Source organism: Paramormyrops kingsleyae, chromosome 18, assembly GCF_048594095.1.
Source record: "Paramormyrops kingsleyae isolate MSU_618 chromosome 18, PKINGS_0.4, whole genome shotgun sequence".
Taxonomy (NCBI): Eukaryota; Metazoa; Chordata; class Actinopteri; order Osteoglossiformes; family Mormyridae; genus Paramormyrops; species Paramormyrops kingsleyae.
The window spans coordinates 10,909,043-10,928,195 of NC_132814.1; the positions used below are offsets into that span (position 1 = coordinate 10,909,043).

General features: G+C 38.1%; 3 protein-coding genes across 4 annotated transcripts; 2 read left to right on the forward strand and 1 right to left on the reverse strand.

Annotated features, from left to right (window-relative positions):
* Positions 1 to 300: 300 nt before the first annotated feature.
* On the reverse strand, positions 301 to 6,178 carry ccdc90b (coiled-coil domain containing 90B). 2 transcript variants are annotated; one of them, XR_002836799.2, is made up of 10 exons: positions 5,925 to 6,178; positions 4,392 to 4,511; positions 3,302 to 3,405; positions 3,100 to 3,201; positions 2,769 to 2,810; positions 2,475 to 2,546; positions 2,301 to 2,354; positions 2,067 to 2,181; positions 1,766 to 1,887; positions 301 to 716 (listed from the first exon to the last, which is right to left on the reverse strand). XR_002836799.2 is itself a non-coding variant. In XM_023800631.2 (9 exons), exons 1-9 carry the CDS (start codon positions 6,034 to 6,036, stop codon positions 1,832 to 1,834), a joined length of 777 nt encoding a protein of 258 aa, XP_023656399.1. In that variant the 5' UTR covers positions 6,037 to 6,177; the 3' UTR covers positions 301 to 1,831. The 2 variants fall into 2 exon arrangements, 1 of the variants encoding a protein (XP_023656399.1); XM_023800631.2 differs by having other exon boundaries at positions 301 to 1,887; positions 5,925 to 6,177.
* Positions 6,179 to 6,217: 39 nt separating this feature from the next.
* Positions 6,218 to 10,663, forward strand: alg8 (ALG8 alpha-1,3-glucosyltransferase). Its single transcript, XM_023800630.2, has 13 exons — positions 6,218 to 6,623; positions 6,837 to 6,915; positions 7,203 to 7,396; positions 7,783 to 7,892; positions 8,048 to 8,115; positions 8,297 to 8,423; positions 8,572 to 8,675; positions 9,069 to 9,189; positions 9,291 to 9,430; positions 9,578 to 9,717; positions 9,799 to 9,896; positions 10,045 to 10,117; positions 10,276 to 10,663. Exons 1-13 carry the CDS (start codon positions 6,535 to 6,537, stop codon positions 10,505 to 10,507), a joined length of 1,575 nt encoding a protein of 524 aa, XP_023656398.1. The 5' UTR covers positions 6,218 to 6,534; the 3' UTR covers positions 10,508 to 10,663.
* Positions 10,664 to 11,531: 868 nt separating this feature from the next.
* On the forward strand, positions 11,532 to 14,252 carry ndufc2 (NADH:ubiquinone oxidoreductase subunit C2). The gene is made up of 3 exons (XM_023800633.2): positions 11,532 to 11,810; positions 13,765 to 13,908; positions 14,119 to 14,252. Exons 1-3 carry the CDS (start codon positions 11,672 to 11,674, stop codon positions 14,166 to 14,168), a joined length of 333 nt encoding a protein of 110 aa, XP_023656401.1. The 5' UTR covers positions 11,532 to 11,671; the 3' UTR covers positions 14,169 to 14,252.
* The last annotated feature ends 4,901 nt before the right edge of the window (positions 14,253 to 19,153 follow it).

Consider the following 19,153-nt stretch of genomic DNA (forward strand, 5'->3'; position numbering starts at 1 on the left):
TATTTACAATACTTTTTAAATGCCAATAAAATAACTTTAAACAAATTTCACAATCTAAGGGTGTTTCTTTCCAAATGTTCTTTCAATAGAGATCATTTAACATTCAGGCTTTAAGCAAAGATTCAGCTGTAAAGAACTAAATGTTAATTCACTTCAGTAGAGCTATTAACGGTATAGATCATTAAATGTTAAAAATCAACCGATTATTTTGGTGACTGAAGCGTGATAAATCATCCAGTTTACAGTATCAGACACAGTCCAAGCATTACTGAGAAACATCTTTTCCATTAATAAAGCCGGTGAGAAATGATAAAAACTTTATTGTACACATACAAAGCATCATTTCCATGGGGCATCCAATCAATCACCAACATCCATAAGAAGTGTTACAGCACCGCTTTGCTATATTAGTATGGCTGTAATTAGGTCAATAGATGTGCGAAGTACACTTAAGTCAACAGGAAGGCAGCGAATATATTTAAACATTGATTTTATTTCACACAAATATTTTTTACATTTATTAAGCATAAAGTAGCTATTTGGGAAGTAGAATCAGTGAAACATCTACTTGGCACCTTACATATAGTTAAGGCTCACATTTTGTGTAGCATGTGGGACTGAAATGTCCAGGAACATCATGAACTACTCCGCAAAGTCCTGAAGAAGCAGTAAGCGGTCAGGGAACAGCAAGTGGCAGCAATGGAGCGAAAGAGTGACTGCGGGAACAGGCAGTGGTGCAGGGTTACAATCGCGAACAGTCTTGCCAAAGAGTTCTTGACCAGAAATGCAGCTAACTTTCCAGAATGCTCCCGAACGTGGGGCAGAAAGAAACACCACAGGGACCTAGTGTCCTCCACAGCCCAACCAGCGGCGCCTGATCACCCATGTGTTTCACTGAACACTGACATCACTATCTTACCAAAAAACAAAAAAAAAAAAATCACATGTACAGTCATGTATGCATACTAAAATGTCAATAATTTGTTATTAGCATCCAACAGTGAAAATATGCCAGCATTTCACTTTTGGAAAGTGTTAAGTAGGATAAATATCTGAATGAAATCTTGCATTGATACACCTCTAGCATTGATTAGGTCAGCATTTTGTAACAATTGGCAATAAGGCAAATGAAATTCAGAGGTCTAATAATCTTGCCCTACTTACCACCCGCTGGTTAAACTCACTCCTTATAATAATGCTTTAAGATGATGGTATTTGCATTTTAATATGTAACTATTGACCATACTGTATCATACCTCCAAGGTCTGGAGTTAAAATCCCCCCCCTCTGCTATGCATGACTGGACTTTGAATGCTCTTTTTGGGGTTCCTTTGGGTTTCAGGGTGTTTTTTTATGTAATTAAATTTAGATATGAAGTGGGAGGTTATGTTTTGAGCTCTGATTTTCTTTTCTTTTGACATTTGAAACCTTAAATTTGTGAGGTGTTCTTCCAGTGTTACCAGTTTGGCGGTTTTTAAGCTCTCCTAAGTTTTAGATCTGAAAGTGGGGTGACACCTGCAATCTAAGAAGGAAAATTAAGCTCTATCAATAAAATGAACCCAGCATCCAGTCATTTATTGGTTTATACAGATGCCATTGATTTTAAAACCATTTTTGAAGGAACAAAATAGTTCTAAGGCACATAAGCAACATCAGTTAACAATGAAAGAGGTCTGGCAGTATCTACATTATATTGATAAATACAAAAACTGAAGATAAACTAAACAATGGTGCAAAATTTGTATTATGCAAATACTTTTCTCACATTCAGTCTTCACGGTCGTTGTTTTTTCTGGTCCTTAAATATGTGTCACCATTTGATGATTGAGTCCTACTTCCAGAGACGGTAAAAACCTAAGGCAATTGCTAAGCAGGAGAACACTGAAGCTAAAAGAACAGAGAGAAAATGTACATATAGTGAAACAAAAATTTAGAAAAGAAAATATCACGCAACATAAATACTTGGACAATTGTATATCTTTACTAAGTAGTCAGCCATTTTTAACCCCAAAAACCCCCAAAAAATAAGCAGACAGGCTTTCAAAAGTTCAGCAATTATTGCTTACCTGCAAGATACCGAATAGTGTCAAGCTTAAGAGACTCTAGGAGTGTTTTCAATGAGGCCACCTCTAAGTCAATTTTCCTAGTTGTTTCCATTGTGCCACGGTCAATGTCCGCATTCTGGAAATATTTATAAGAAAATATTAATTTTAAAATCAAGAATGCGTTCCCATATTTAAATCACAATCAATGACAGAATAAAAAGCTCTTTCAGAGTCAGTGAAATGCAATTATCAAACCTTTTTGTGGAATTCTGTACTAACTTCCATAAGCTTCTTATCTTGCTCGGTAAACTGAAAAAGATCATGTAAAATATAAGGCAAAATACAGACAAAACATCTACTGGTTTAGTATGATAATGCAATACGTAAATGTACTGTAAAGGGAGCAGTTTACGGAAATGTAATATTCACCATGTCTGTAACTCTGCTTCTTTCCAGATTTATGTCCAGTTTCGCATCAGCTCTGATTTTTTGACTCTCTTCCTGTAAAATATACAAATTCATTTTTAAAAACAAATGCACAATAAAATCCTTGCGTGTGTTTACAAAGCCGCCTTTGTCGGCCGTAGGACTGACTGGCTCAGTATGTATGCTTGTATATATGCACAGAGCAAAGGTTTGGGGCTGTCCTAGCAGGCGCTGAATTGTGTGGTAACTCACTGTTAGTAGATACTCATGGTTAATTAAGTGCCAAGATTAACTTACTATGAGCCTTCTCTTGATTTGTTCAAGTTCCGTTTTCATTTTCTGAAAAGGAAAAATAATTCACATTAATTAAATCAAAGCACAGAAGTAAACATCCATCCATTCATCAATCTTCATTCCATTTCTCCTGGTGAAGATCAGGGTTCAAAGTAAATATCCACCTATCAGTCTTACAACTGCTTTTCATGTTACTGTAGTTACTGTCAGGTTTCTCATTACTAGTTATAATAATGAAACAGAAGAACACATGAAAGAACAGCTGCTGGTTATTCTGCTGCTTGAAACGGATTAGAAAGGCAATTAAGGCGTTACTCTGATATGTTTTATTTACCTCATTTTCGGAACGTAGGTTAGCAAACTCACTCTTCTCCAGAATCACCATGTCCTTTCTTATAGAGTCAAGATGAGCCATGATCTGCTGAAGAGCTATTTCCTACACATGAAAAAGTATAAACATCTTACTTTCTGCACCGCACAGTTTATCTGACATTCATATAAAGCACGTGGTGATTTGAATCTTATAAGAAATATACCTGATGGGTGCCAGTCACCATGTCCCTGTACACAATGTCCATATTGGCGGTAGTAAGTGTCACCAGTGCCGTCACAATCACTTCCGCTTGTCCTTTTTCAAACCCTAAAGCAGAATATTTAAAGAATCAGAGAGACGCAACATATTTTTGAACTTCAATATAATCGAGTTATAATACGGATTTTAGGGTAAAGCATTGCGATACCGAAAATACTGTTACTACAGTAAAATCCCGTTATAATGGACTCTCTTACAACGAAATATTGTCTATAACGGACGAGGCCCGCTGGTCCCGGTGTTCCGGGCAATTCAGTTTCCCTATGTTTCCCCTGTCGCGCTGATTTGTACACGGTTTCGCTGTTGTTTTCATGTCTTTTTACGAAGCTCTTGAGGTAAACAAGCCATATATTTTAAAACATCACACGCCTTTAAGATGTTTTTTGTTTTTATAGATAGTAAATGAAAGTATTTAATTCGCTGGACAGACATATTTCTTGATGAAAACGGTATAGTATTGCTTATAAGACTATATTATGCGTGACGATCTACTGTATTCACATGTAATAATGTACCTGAGTGATTTTCAGACATTTCACATACCCCTTTGCTTAATATTAGGGGAAACATTATTTCCTGATAGACAGGGGAAACATAGGGAAACCGAATTGCCCGGAACACCGGTGATATCCAGCGCAGATACGTACGTAGTCGGGATTATTAATACTGACGCATCTGGTCAGGTAAAGTTGGATTACTACATGTACAATATAATAATCTATACCACAAGTGTGTCTGCTGGGGTGTGGCATGAGTAAATGTTGTCCTGTAGTTGTGTTCTGGGCATACAACAACTCTGGATATAACGGACTGTTTCGCCAGATCCCTTAAAGTCCGTTATAACGGGATTTTACTGTATCAGCATTAAAATATATTGGCACGAAAGGGCCACAATACAGTATGAGCACTGATACGGAGTTTCCAAAGTATCAGCTGGTGAAGCCTAAAGACTAGTTGAAATGTGTTTTTTTGTGCCGTACTCATTTAAAACGTAATTTTGTTTGTTGAATGAAGGACAAAGCAAAGACTCTTACCGTTAGCTTCCAGTTCTTTTACTAGAGCGTGGGTGTCGAACGTCAATTTCCGCTGCTCCAAAGGAGTCAGCTCAACTTTCCTCATATCATAGGTGCTGAGAGCTGCAACTCTGTGAAACCCTGATGCAAAAATGAAGGCGACATAAGCACATAGGCCTTACACACAAAGTAGACGTTTGTCACAAAAGATAAACAGCTACGCTGAAAGAGAAGCCTGGCAGACCTGCATAGTACCCATGTGAAGAACAGGACTATTGGACAAATGAGTGGAAGGTGTGGTTCTTCAGCCACAATGCCAGATGTCACCTTATAACAAAAAACGTATACCAACTGAAAAGAATGATCCTGGAAGCATTACGTTTGGGGAGGTTTTGCTGCCTCAGGGCCTGAGCAACTAGCCATCATACAGCTGTCCATAAATCCCACATGGTAGCATACAGTATGTGAGAAGGATGCCATTTCATCTGTTCAAAGGCTTTTAAGCTGAACTGTAAATGGACAATGACCATCGGGGGTGCCGTAATTTTCAAACATAATTGGACTGGTCTGGGTTCAAAATTATACGATTTCATGGGGCCCAAAATCTCTTGCAGCACCCCTGATGACGCTAAACACTGAAGCAATTTCTGAAAAATAAAAGTGGTTTGAAAATAAGTACTGGGGTATTATTTATCAAGTGGGCTGCGTACATGAGCACAGCACGAGCAATCAAATATCATTATCAACTATGTGGTGTTATTTTCGCAAAGGGAGCTGTTCGAGTTAGGCATGTAGGCCTACTTATTTTTCCACAGAAAAATAATTGCAGTGCACATAGCACAGACAAAATGTTCTGCTTCATCAAGATATTGTACAAATATCCAGTACAATAGTTAAACATTATATGAACGAATACAGTGCTTTTTTTAAAAATAAAAACCAAGCCGAAGTGCATGGCGAAGTATAAGAGTGTTTACAATCTAACGGTTTGGGAGCGGAAATTGCGGAAAACGTAACACTCTGCACGGCGAATCCAAGACCATCAGTGACACCTACCGGAGCAATACGGCAACGCACAATATCAGCGTACGAAACCAAGGTTACCAGGCACACGTCAGTAGTCAGGGCATGACCGGCCACCCAGCATTCCCGGCGTTTCTCCGGCGGCACGATATGTATGTGGGCCGACAAAATGTACTGTGCCTCCCATGTCGCCCGGCAAGAAGTTATTAGGCGTGACCACCCTCATTTACGTTGGGGTCGCTGGGGACCCCAAAGTCTTGGGCCGAATTTAAATCCCAGATCAGCGCTGGTGGTGATGAAAAGGCAGCCGACAAAAAAATGCAACATTAACACGATATTTGCGTAGTCACAAAGGACAACTGCTTGATCGGGGCTTAAATCGATCCAGTCCAGTCCGTCCAGATAACTGTCGTCACTAAGGTTCCAGCATTTGTTAGATAAGGTTAAACAACTATAAAGTTCTAGGCATTGTTGTCTTAAAATTATTTTAAGTTATTAGTGTAAGGGTGGATACAAAACCAATGTCCCTACCTTTCACATTATTCAGCCTTGCATGGTTTATGATCGAGGATTTGTTTAAGAAAGTTCTTCTTGGACTAAATAAACTTAGACTGCGTATACACCTCATGGTTGCAGAAGCCATATAGCACACATAACTACTCCGATTTCAGGAATGATCGCATTAATTGTTCTTGCCCGAACTGCTTTGCCAAAGTTATACAAAAAACATACAGATTCATCCGGGTCCTTCACAAGAACATGCTGCTGGTCTTGTCTTTAGGAGTCATTTGCGCAGCAGGCGACCTGCGTGGGTTGTTGCTATGCTATGAAATCGTTTTACATTGTGTTTAAATAACAGCTTCCAGATCTAAAACATACGAATATCACTGTCACTGACACTATATGGGCTTATCTCAATGGGGGAACGCACTTCGCTGGGCATGGAAGGATGGAAACCCGATCGAAATCCTTAGAGATTATACACAATGTTTCATTTACAAACGCGTAAAAAACTTAAAGCCTTTTGGCCCTATTGGCTCTCCATAGATGCGGGCTGTATGCAGGGCATCTTCCTATTCGGAAAACGATGCTGCTTGACGTTTATTTTAGTTAGATTCGTTCTTTTTTCTCTCCCACGAATATGGCGGTTCAGAAAAAGGAGTTTTGTAGTTGGTTCTCTGCCTTGGCAATTGGAGTTTCCCTTCTAAAATGTCTGTTGATAAATACATAGTAAGTTACCGAGGTACAGACGTGAATTTTAACCTGAACCCGCAAGATGCATATGCCAACATACAAAAACTAATATAACAATTTAAATTAAAAAAGCAAAAATAAATACACATAATTTCTCATGGCGGGCTGTACTTTTCTGCTCTCTATGACAGTTTGTCTAAGTACATGTGTGTTGGATGTTTTTCCATGATCAGTTTTTGTACTTTTCAGTCATTCCACTGATTTCGAGGTGCACAGAAACTGGCTTGCTATCACCCACAGTTTACCTGTTTCAAAGTGGTATTTTGAGGTATGTGAGTTTGACTTTATAGTACTGGATTCTAAAACGAAAAACGTAACATTTTTCTATTATTCTGATGTATCCTATGCAAGTCCTAAACTGCATTCAAATAGTAACCATATCTAAATCTCAATCAGTAATAAAGAAATTAATAGGTATTCAGATATCCCTGGACGACCCCCATCTTACAATATATCTACTGCTTGTCAGTATATAATATATAATATATGTTTGTCAGTAAATTTGGTTTTATCATGTATATTTGAATAAAGATCTTCATTCATTCATTTTTTCAGGAATACTCAGAGTGGACGCTTGATTACCCTCCTTTGTTTGCCTGGTTTGAATATGGACTGTCTCATATAGCAAAATATTTTGACAATAAGATGCTGGTTTTACAGAATCTGAACCATGCAAGTCCAGCTACGGTTCTTTTCCAAAGGTTGTCTGTCATTTTTACTGATCTTGTCTTTATTTATGCTGTAAAAGAGTGAGTATTTTCAGTATTCAATTCCAAAAGTTTCCTATCTTTACTGGTCTGGTTGCAAAGTAGTGTAAGAGAATACTTTTCAAGTCGCAAATGTTAATAGTAAGAGATTTTATTAAGTAGCTATTTAATCCAAAATATTTGTTAGTGATTAGTGCAATGCTCAGCAAAATTTGCAGTACAATTTACTTGTTAAAAATAGTTTAAGATTCCTTCATTAAAATTAAATATGCAGTTCAGTATGAAAACCCAGGAAATATTTTAAAAGTAGCAACGTAAAGAATCAGAATTTGCATGGCAAATTTTAACTCTTATTGCGGATGTTTTATAAATTTGATAACGAAAATTATACAGTTTTGGGAGAATGCACTCATCTTTGTGTTTCTCAGGTGCTGTAAATGTGTGCAAGATAAAAAAGGGACCAAGATCACATTGGAGAATCCCCGCTTCGTCCTGGCAGTGCTGCTGCTGTGGAACTTTGGACTTCTGATTGTTGATCGTATCCTTAGGCTGTATATGGGCTTTTCTTTAATTTTTTTTTTTACAGATTTAATTAGTTACACTGTAGCATTTTCTGAGTTCTCAACATGAGAGCAGATCTGTAATGTGAAATTGCCGGCTGCAATTTGCAGCTGTTTTTCTTAACGCTTTTAGATATCCATTTTCAGTACAATGGATTTCTGTTTGGTATTCTGCTTCTTTCAGTGGCAAGACACTTTCAGGTATAAAAGCTGATTTATTCTTAAAATGAAACAGACCCATGATTTAAAAATTGAATTTTAGATACAAAAATGTCTTATGTAATAATATTAATACAATGCTAAAAATATTATAAGCATTATAACATAATGTAAGAAGTTATATTTACATGAAACATATTTTGCTTTTTATTGTTTTTAACAGGGAAGACACCTGGAAGGAGCCTTTCTATTTTCTGTGCTCCTAAATCTGAAGCACATTTATCTGTACATCGCACCTGCATATGGCATCTATTTACTGAGATCCTTTTGCTTCATTCAGGACAGTCCAGGTGATATATTAAAATATGAATATTTGAAATTAAAAGTAAATGTGAAAAGCTGTAGTACAAAAAACACCCCAATTCTTCATTGTGATAAGTCTTTATAGAATAGTTTTTTTTTTAAATTGTGGAGCATTATCATTTCTTCTTTTTTTAGACAGATCTATAAAATGGAGGAATTTCAGCATTGTTCGATTACTGGAATTGGCAGTGATTGTATGTTCAGTGTTTGCGGTTTCTTTTGGGCCATTTATTGCTTTGGTAAGTGTTCAGTTATACATATTTTGAATATACTGAGACAGCCTTAATAAAACATAATCATAAGTGTCTTAAGTATTTCAAATAATTTATTGTATTTTTACATTGTTTAACTTTCTTATTCCAAGGTATTGTATTAATATGGATTATATCCCAAATATTTACACACAACTTTATTTCTTACATAAAAAAATCCTTTAAATCAGGGCTCTTCGATTCTGGCCAGTTTTCCCAGGTAGTTGCTTTAATAATTACTGATTCTGATTGGCCAGAGACTTCACACCTGTCTTACAGGTAAAGTAAGGTTGGAAAATCAGCAGGGCTCGGCCTTTGATTTGAACAGCCCTGCTTTAAATAAAACCTTTAACGTTTGCTTTAATGACCATCTTTTTCTAGGGCCAGTTTCCTCAAGTTGTGTCCAGACTCTTTCCCTTTAAACGGGGGCTGTGTCACGCCTACTGGGCACCCAACTTCTGGGCTCTGTATAACGCTGCCGATAAAGCTCTCGCCATCTTGGGTAGGGACCTTTCATTATCAATATAATAACTAAACTGGAGAAATAAAATACCAGCATGCAATGCATTCACTGATTTTTTTTTATTGTTCTTTTTATTGCAGGTGTGAAATTGAAACTGCTTGATATGCAGAGGCTTCCCAAAGCCTCAATGACAGGAGGCCTTGTGCAGGAGTTTCGCCACTCAGTACTGCCCTCTGTGTCCCCTTTAGCTACACTGATATGTACCCTGATATCAGTACTTGTAAGTCACTTATTTATTTTAGCCTGTTAGCGTATTGTATTCATTTTATTCCTGTATCCTTATATTTTATATATAGATGTGTTTAAGTGTAATATATGTATTTGCAAATAATTTTGTCACTAAATTTGAAATGCCTGTTTCCAAAAGCCTGCCATTCTGCACATCTGGCTCAGGCCAACAGGGGCCCGGGCATTCCTGCGATGCATTATCATCTGTGCCATGGGATCCTTCATGTTTGGTTGGCATGTGCATGAAAAAGCTATCCTGATGGCAGTACTCCCCTTAAGGTATCTGACATATACCATGCAGCCTTGGTTTCAGTTTGAATCCAATAATTTTCTTAGAACAGATGATGTTGTTTTTTACAGTTTGTTAGCAGTGGAAAACCAAAGGGATGCAGGAATATTCCTAATCTTAGCGACAACAGCTAATTTCTCTCTGTTTCCGCTACTGTTTACTACCCCAGGTAAGTGTTTTTCCTCACTAAATATTTACCTAATTTCCTCCTAATTGCAAAATTTAATGCAAGTTTTGGGATCTATACAAATGTAAATAATGTGTATGATCTATGCATATAAGAAAATTAATCAATATGCTGCAATCTTGTTTTGCAGAATTGCCCATCAAAATTCTTCTCATGCTGCTTTTTACGATATACAGCTTCACTTCACTGAGAATGCTGTTCAGGTTAGTAAACTGTTCTGACTTCATTGGTTTTGGAGGGGGGGACAATTTGCATTATGACTAAGCCATGCTCCACATTCATTTCTGTTGTAAAAAGCATTCATTAAAGTGATCATATAAAAATTGCGTTGGTGATTATTTTATGACGTTTTCTTTTCCAGAGCAACAGGACCCTTGATCAATAGTGTGGAATCTGCGTACCTCATTGGCTTTGTTCCTCTTGAGATTTTGTGTGAGTTTGTCTATCCTTTAACGCTCTGGCAGCAGACCTTGCCATTCATCCCACTGATGCTCACCTCTCTGTACTGTGCACTTGGAGTCACATACTCCTTCCTGAGGCTCTATGTCTCATTGTTCAGTGGACAAGATTTTACCTCCAAAGCAAAGACCTAAGGAGCTTTTGCTGAATGGGAAAATGCACAATAAATGGTTGTATAGTTACAATGATTTCAGGGTGTTATTGCTGATATTGTCAAATTTTCTTCTAATTAGGTATAATTAAATGTTTCGCTAGCTATATGGACCAAAATATAGTATCTGATCAAAGAGTATGGTACAATCTTCTGTTTTGAATTTATTCTTGATATCTGGATGTCTGGTTCTATAAGTACCACTTCATTTGTGGTTGAGCTCTTAATTTGTGAAAATGTCACAGACCGAAAACTAGCACTGAAGTCACATTACTCTCATTTAATCAGGATTAAAACATTACATCAAACATTACATCTATTTCTGTAGCAGACACTCTAATCCAAAGTGATGTACAGTGTATATATATATATATATATATATATATACACACACACACGCACACACCATATTTCACACTCTCTGTAGTATAGGATAGTGCATGCGATGAGTCATTTTATCAGTTATGCCCTGATGTTACATGAGCATCTACAAATTAATGAATTGCAGGGTTTCATATTTCCGTGTCATCGTAATGGGTATAGTGTTATCAAAATTGAATTCCAGCGGCCTTAAATTTCTGGATTCTTTCGATTAATATAGTACAAGAATTACCGTATTGTACCACGAGCCGGGCTTAAGTGAAATGGTGACCGTGCTTTTTCGGTGTATGCACCTAAGCTCTGGAACACCCTTCCGTTGGAGATTAGGTCCTCTCCATCGATCTCTCTTTTAAAATTGCGTTTGAAACCTATTTTTATAGATTGTTGACAATTATTATTTTAATATTTTCTGGTTGTATTGTGTATATTGTATTGTGATTATGGGGTTGTGTTGTTTATGTTTTTTTTTATAATTTTGTACACCATTTTGGAATACTTGGGTTGTTTAAATGTGCTTTAGAAATAATTACATAACATGAATTAATATGAAAAGTTTACAAGTATTTATTACGCAGAAACAGAGCGGAACTGATATGTAAATAGCGTGATTATCCAGCCGGAGCGCAGCGAACTCCTTCCGGGGCGGCCTCGCACTGTTGCCCTTGGTTCCTGTTTGTTAAAGGTGACATGAGAGCGTCGCTTCCGAAAGCGGGGGAGATTTTGTAGCTTCGGGGTTATTTTGTAATATTGTGCAGTTGTTTCCAATATGGGGCTGCTTCCAGAGGAAGCTAAATGTCTTCCCCCTCCCGGCATAGTGAACAGAAATTCGGTTTGGTTCGGGATTATGGGCTGGTGCACAGCCATGATCCAGAATGCCCTGAACCGCAGACCGCCTCTGAAATCTGGTGAGTATCTTGCCAGCTAAAGCAAAGGAGAAAAACTAATTGCAGGTAATGTCAGATATGGACGGGCGAGACGGTGTGAGCGGTCAGAACTGCAGGTCAGGGTGCTGCTCCTTTCGCACGACTTCACAAATAATCTTTACTTATAATAGGTGCCTACGTAACTAAGGTGCTTGGACCCTAATTTTAGCCCTCTTTGAATTGGAAAAAATACATTTCTGCTGTGTGACCGTGACATTCGCATTGTCATCTGATATAGGGAAACGCATATAAACGACATCGTAAGGTAACAATGAACAAAACGTTGCCTAATATTGGTGAATAACTAATAAACTGATGGCACGAAAATATTAAAATCAACCAATGGCGCCATCGGTCAATGGCTGTGTTTTTATATGTTTAATTATATTCCCAATTATTTCGAGTGCATATTTCGGTTGGACATGCATTATAGGGAGGCTAGTTGGTTGCTCAGTTTCTGTAATACATTTCCAATATGTGGTGTTCTTTGCACACGGGCAACTGCATTTTTAAGTTTGATACGACATTTATGAACTTCAGTACGGCTACATCATGTCTGTCGCTGAACATGTCTTCGAGCTTTAGAGCCAATTTTGCACGTTTGTTTACATACCATTTTCTAAACTTAAAAACGTGTTCTAAACTGAATTACTTAAGTTTGCCACATTTCTAGTGACAATATGGAAATATATTGAAAATCTAAATAAAATGTATAATTAAATGAAAGAAACATTAGGCCAAACACAGCTGAATACCCATACTGGTGTTTGGTTTTCGGTCTCATTAGCTTTCATAAAAAGTGAACATCTTTGGAATGATTTCCTTTGTAAACATGGGTCAAGTTGCCAGAGGACTAAGAGTGGCAGTAAGGAGAATGGATGTGTGGTTGGAGATGGAAAGAAGAAAAGTAACACTGGATTAGGGCTGGACAATATCATATCGATAGTATATCGGCCAGCCCTACACTGGATATCGCAGTCCAGAGATGGGCCAACCTCACAACGTGCGCAGCATTATTCGGTGGTAGTTTGCTGTTGCATCGTCGCAAGAAATGCACCAGTAATATTTGTTGTATGGTGTAATGTGGCATATTACCACTCGGGACATGCTAGGACGTCTCCACTTTTCTTGCCAGCATGAGCCCTTTTCCGAAACCTAAAATTGTGCATGGAGGTACGACCATCAGCGGCATGACCACAGGTCCATACTGGATGCCTAAATATTAGGCTTAATGCTGGAAAAAGTTACTTTTCCTGATCTGTCGCCAGAGAAGCCTTTTGATGCATTATGGATGCAAAACACACCGCTGAGGCGAAACATTATGACGACCCCAACGTGAAGCGAATTTGTCTCATAACAATGGCAGGTGTCAAGGTCTGGGATATATTAGACAGCAAGTTAACATTCAGCATTCATAGTCTATGTTGAATACATAAGGAATGGGCAGGGATAATAGAAAATGTGATTTAAGATGCATTTAACATTTATTTTTTTCTGGGTATTTGTTTTTAGATGTGGCTTGGAGAATTTTTGTCTGGCAATTTCACTTAATTTTCCAAATAGAGTATTAATAATAATACGTTAATAAAATATTAGTAATGAGTTCTTGCCACTATATGAGCTATAGACTGGCTATAAAAGGTAAATATTGAGTTCATGCAATCTTAACAGCCTCCAACCCCTTACTTTTCCTGGGAAATAGTTATTCAGATGCATTAAAACAATATAATATGGTAGAGACTAAAAATAAGGTTAACTGGGAAATGTGGTGGTTTAATGCAGAATTTTGGCATTTTAAAATTCATCACTTAAATAATCCTTGTAAACTTTAGGTTTGTTGGTAAGATTTTGTGTAGAGAAAAAAACATGAGTAACTTGAACATTCTGATCAAAGTTTACGTTTTACGTTTAAAATATGTTGTATTTTCTGTTGCAGGAGTTCATCGGCAGGCCCTTCTTATCAGCATTGGCTGGTTTCTTGGGTATCACCTCACAAAATATGAATCCTACACCTATGCCAAGTTGGACAGAGACATGCAACAATACATTTCCCAGCATCCCAGTGATTTTCAGGAGAAAGGTAATTCGTTCAAGTGTTGCATGTATAAAGTCATGTCTGAGTAGGTTTTATTGACTTAAGTTCTGAGTCAGTCTTTTGAGGCATAGATGGAAGATCAGTGTGTGCAACTTGATCAAGCTGCAGTAGTAACAGTATCAGAAACTGAGTAAAATACTGGTGCCTTTTTGACTGTTGCTTTTTCGTTCCTGTTCATGCTTGCTACCATTTTAGAGAAACCAACGTTCTCAGAAGTTTTGGAGGACTTTCATCCCATTCGCTGAATTTCAGAAGTCCAGCTGAATGCCAGAAGATATCTCCATTAGCTTTAAACTACTATCAATATTAAAGACTATAAAACACTCGGATTTGTCTGGAAATTCTGTTTCATGTCTCTGCTTCTCTTTATTCTGAATTAGTTTTCTTATGATACCCTAAAGAGATTGCTGGAGGACAGCTGAGAGACAAGGCACTTGTCTGCATGTGTGCTTAGTTTCTTCACTACAAACGATTGGTGTTTCGCAGCCAAACAGTTAAATAACAGGAAGAGCAGGCACTCGATTTTAAACTATTTTTGCAATAATTGCTTGGACAGAACTGGACAAACATTAGTGGGAATGTCTTCTAAATTCGTATAGGTTTTTCGTAATGCAGCAGTTGGTGGTTCATTTCTGATGAAATGCTCACTGTAAGTTGGTTGAGTAGCACTGTGGTCAGCTTGGGACAGTTCAGAGAACTGCCATTCAATACAGCAATTGTCTGTCACTGCTGCTGGAACAAATTTAAATATGCAATGTTTAGTGACACTTTAACTTCACCTTTATGATGCATTCATAAAACATTCAGTGCGCCTTCATAATGGTTTTATAATGCATTTGTACATCATTCAGTGTACCTTCATAATGCATTCATAGAACATTTTTAACATCCTAACATGCCTCTATACCTTAACAAACATAATTGTATAATCATATAATGTTTGTTATTGTATATAGCTGATATTGCATATAAAGCTGATAGGATGTTAAGGTATACTTACATGATGCTTATGAATGAATGAAAATGTTATGAAGGTACACTGAATGTTCTATTTATGCATAATGAATGGATTATGAAGGTATGGTTAATGTAAAGCCACGTGTGATAGATTTCCTCTCGTTTAGGACATTTTTAGAATAGGATTCTGCATTTTATGAGCCAGATGGCTTTGAACTTCAACATTTTATCTACTCCTAAAATAATTTTGTGTTATTTGGGAATTGCGTTTGCTAAATCAGTATTTTTTTATTAGCAATTCAAAGGATTTGATGGCTGCTGTAATACCCATAATTGGGAAGTTTGAGTTGCAGCCGCATGTTTTCCATGTGCTGTGTGGCTTGCCTTCCTCCACCCAAGGCATCTCTGAATCACTTATAGCGTGTGTGTACTGGCCTCCGGTGCAGGGTGTCCTCTGCCTTGGGCCATCTGCTTCCAGGGTAACACCATGCGGAACAAGGTAGAGGATGGGTGTATTTCACCATTGCAGCACATTCATTGCCGTGTGATGCGTAGCCTAATACTGACCATGTGGTGGGACTCATTTGAATTGTGTATTTGTTTCTGTGTTGGGAACATTTTGTTCCTGTTATGTTCTTAAGGGTTTATAAATGTTCTGTCTCTCCAAGGCTTAAGTGTGAGATATAAAATAATCAGCTTCATCACACATATGCCAGGCCTAAATATACTACAAACATCTGTCTTAAGATAATGTTTTACTCTGTGCCCACGCAGTGCCCACCAGAATGGTTGGCACTCTTAGTAAATAAAAGCAAAATGGGCTGTGAAAAGTAAAATAAAGGAATAATACCATAAAATTAACATGTTTTCTCAAATATATGTGTGGCACAATTATTGGCACCCCTAGAATGTCACATGAGTAAAATCAAACTGAAGTATATTCCCAATCATATTTTACATTTTTATGCTCATCTGAGTGATTAGGAACACTTAAGTGGTCAGTCATGACTTTGTGTTTCCCTGGGGTAGAAATATGAGGTGACGCACAGGCCAAATTTCCTTAATCCTAAACCACAATGGGAAAGACCAGAGAACACAACAGTGATGTGTGATGATGCAAATCAGGCTATAAAAATATTACTAAACAACTGGAGATGTTAAGAATCAGCCTGGATCAGTATAGACACTCCCTGCACAGAGAGGAGGGTGGTAGGAGTGGCCAAAGAATCTCAAATAATCACAGCTGGAGAATTGCAGATGGTACTTGTGTCTTGCAGTCAGAAACTCTCCAAAACTACAATCAGATGCCACCTACATAGCCACAAGTTGTTTGGGAGGGTTTGCCAGAGAACAGTCTGTGCTGACATCAAAGAAAGTCAAGCAGCTACAGTTTGGCAAACATTCCTGGAACTGTGGTCAGATGAGATGAAAACAGCTTTTCAGTAACAAATTCCAGAGGCAGGTCTGATGTAGACATGATGATAGGCATGGAGAAAATGACACCACTGTGCTGCTCGATCTTCGATGCTGTGGTGCTGGTTTTCTGCCCTAGGCTCATGTCACCATGGGCTCCAACAAGTATGGGGAGATGTTATCTCAATACCCAACTTCCTCCGCCAGGAAGCTTGTATTGGCTGCAGTTGGACATTCCATCAGGATGACAACCCAAAGCACACCTCAACGTCAATGCAAAAAAAAAATCAAGTTTTTGCCATGGCCAACCCAGTCCCCTAACTGAAAACCTCAGTTTTATAAAAAATCTGTGAATGCAATCAAAAAAGTTGCAAAAAATGCAAAAAAAAAAAAAAGTCTTGTATTTAGTTTGGTTACTTACAGTTAAGGTTAGGCCTGGGTTGGGGTTAAGGTCGTCATGAATGAGATTAGGGTTATGCCGACAGAAATGAATAGAAAGTCCCCATGAGGATATGAATACATGGACTGTGGGGGGTATATTTATGCAAAATAAGAGAATTATTCATAATTCTCCCAGCTATTAAGATATATATTTTAAAAGGTCTCTTTTAGGAATGTAATGCACCTGCTAAGCTTCAATTAAATAAGGATTAGAGAGTAATGTACTAACTGCAGTAGACAGACAAACCAAGATAATGATCAGAGGCTCCTTCCTCACATTACCCTCCTCAGTTCATTGATGATTACTTGGGAGTGAAGTGACAGCACATCGATGCGGAAGCATAGGGTGGCGGGAGGCAGAGTTGCAGAGCTGATTTATAGTGTCTTTTAAAAGGATTTGACAGGTCATATGTAGCAGCTGTCCAGCATGGTAATTAATAGAGTATTACACAATCCAACTATTACATTTCTGTGACATAAGTTATTCTAATACTTTTTAACATAGTCAATCACTTTCAAAATGGCTTTTCTGATAATTAGAATTATAGAGTCAGTGTGGCTACAACTCACACTGGTCCTAGAGATCATAGACAATGGCTTGGGGTTCTGTTACCCCATAATAAATTCAGCTACATTATTTGTGGCTAAATGGTATCACAAAGACAGCTAACTCAAGAATAAGAAAGGAATGAAAGATGTGCGACACAAGTGTCCATCCAGAATCCACCACGCACCAGCAGGGGGCGATACACACCACATAGGCAGCCAGTAACCATGGTTTCCTCATGTACTGCTAACAGGTCGTAGCTGCCAGCTGTTAATTTCCCCAACCGGGGGGTGGGACTGACTTCTGCAGTGCTGCTCCAAGCCTTTGTTGGAGAGCAGGTCAAGGAGAGAACAGAAAGGGTAAGCAAGTTGCCTCAGTGCCCTCAAAAATAGTCAACTTGGAGGGTGACCTACCTGAGGCTACTGCTGCTTCCTAAGCAGCCCATCTGGGCCACAGGAATCCTGCCTGCTGATTTGGGGGAGGAGGAAAAAGGTGGAGAGCACAAGTCCAGAAAGTACAAATGCAGACCAAGGTTTTGTTTCAACCAACCAGTTGAGTACTCTGTGAATGTGACTCTTTATATTCAACTGGTTGGTTGAATAGTTCTGGACCTGCACTTTTCACCTCAGGAAGAGGTGCTGTGTTGCCATAAAGTGTCCATATTCCGCTGTAATCCCCAAATAAATCTCACCTGTACAGGTGTTTTGCCTGCATCTGACATGATCTGGGTATATAAGATTCAAACAGGTCTGGATGCTGTTCAATCAAATAGTTACTTCAATATTAGATCAGATTCTTTAACTCATGGCCATAGGTGGAAATTAGTGGGAGAACATTTTAAACTGGATTTGAGAAAGCATTTCTTTACTCAGTGTGTATTTAGAGTATGAATAGTCTTCCTGTTAGTGTAGTGCAAGCTAAAACCCTGGGTTCCTTCAGAGCTGGATAAGATTTTAACAACTTTAAGCAATTAGTTGAATTCTCCCCAAATTAACTTGATGGGTCAAATGGCCTCCTCTCATTTGTAAATTTCTTATGTTCTTATAAGGAACACAAGTAAACCTGAATGTAACAAGGCACGGGCAGGGTAACCATAAAACAAGGACACAAAAGTAAAGAGATATTAACAATACTAGACACCGGGGGTTAAAATAAAACCAAAATTCAACAATGGTAGGGCTAGCCTCAAACTTATGATGAGAAGGACCCATAAGGATAAGCGGTTTGGAAATTGTATGGATGGATATCTGTCTCTGAACCACGTGCTCAGCCCTTTGAGGGAAAACACATAAGGGCGACACCAAACTGGCCAAATCGGGAAAAGGCAGAAAGACACAGGGCCAGACAGGCGACAGCTCTGACAGTTTCAGACACTGTAACTATGGCAAAGGCACAGGGGTTTAAAAGTCTAAACAATTAATGAGACACTGGTGAAAAATGGGTCTGATTAGCATTGGTGATTGTGTGGGTAAGACGGAAGCCCATGTGTCTGTCACAGGTTGTAATAAAATGGCTTAATCTTCCCAAATCTACATCACTGCCTCCAGCTATTAGATTTTATTGTTGTTAAATTTCCTTTCAATAACAAAAAACCAGTCTAGAATAATTTTTATTATATAACAGATATTGTCAACCAAAAAGGTAAATGTACCGATGATACGTGTGTTACATTTGAAGAACGTACTATACGTAATCAACTTCAAACGTTCTCTATCAGTAGCAATGAGATTAAGTTCAAATTATATATTTTCATGTAGCTGTTTGGTTGTAGGTCATCAAAAAAAAAACAATTTGATCCAATACAGACAGGAAGGAAGGAAGGAAGGAAGGAAGGAGGGAGGGAAGGAAGGAAGGAAGAATAATACAAAGGGA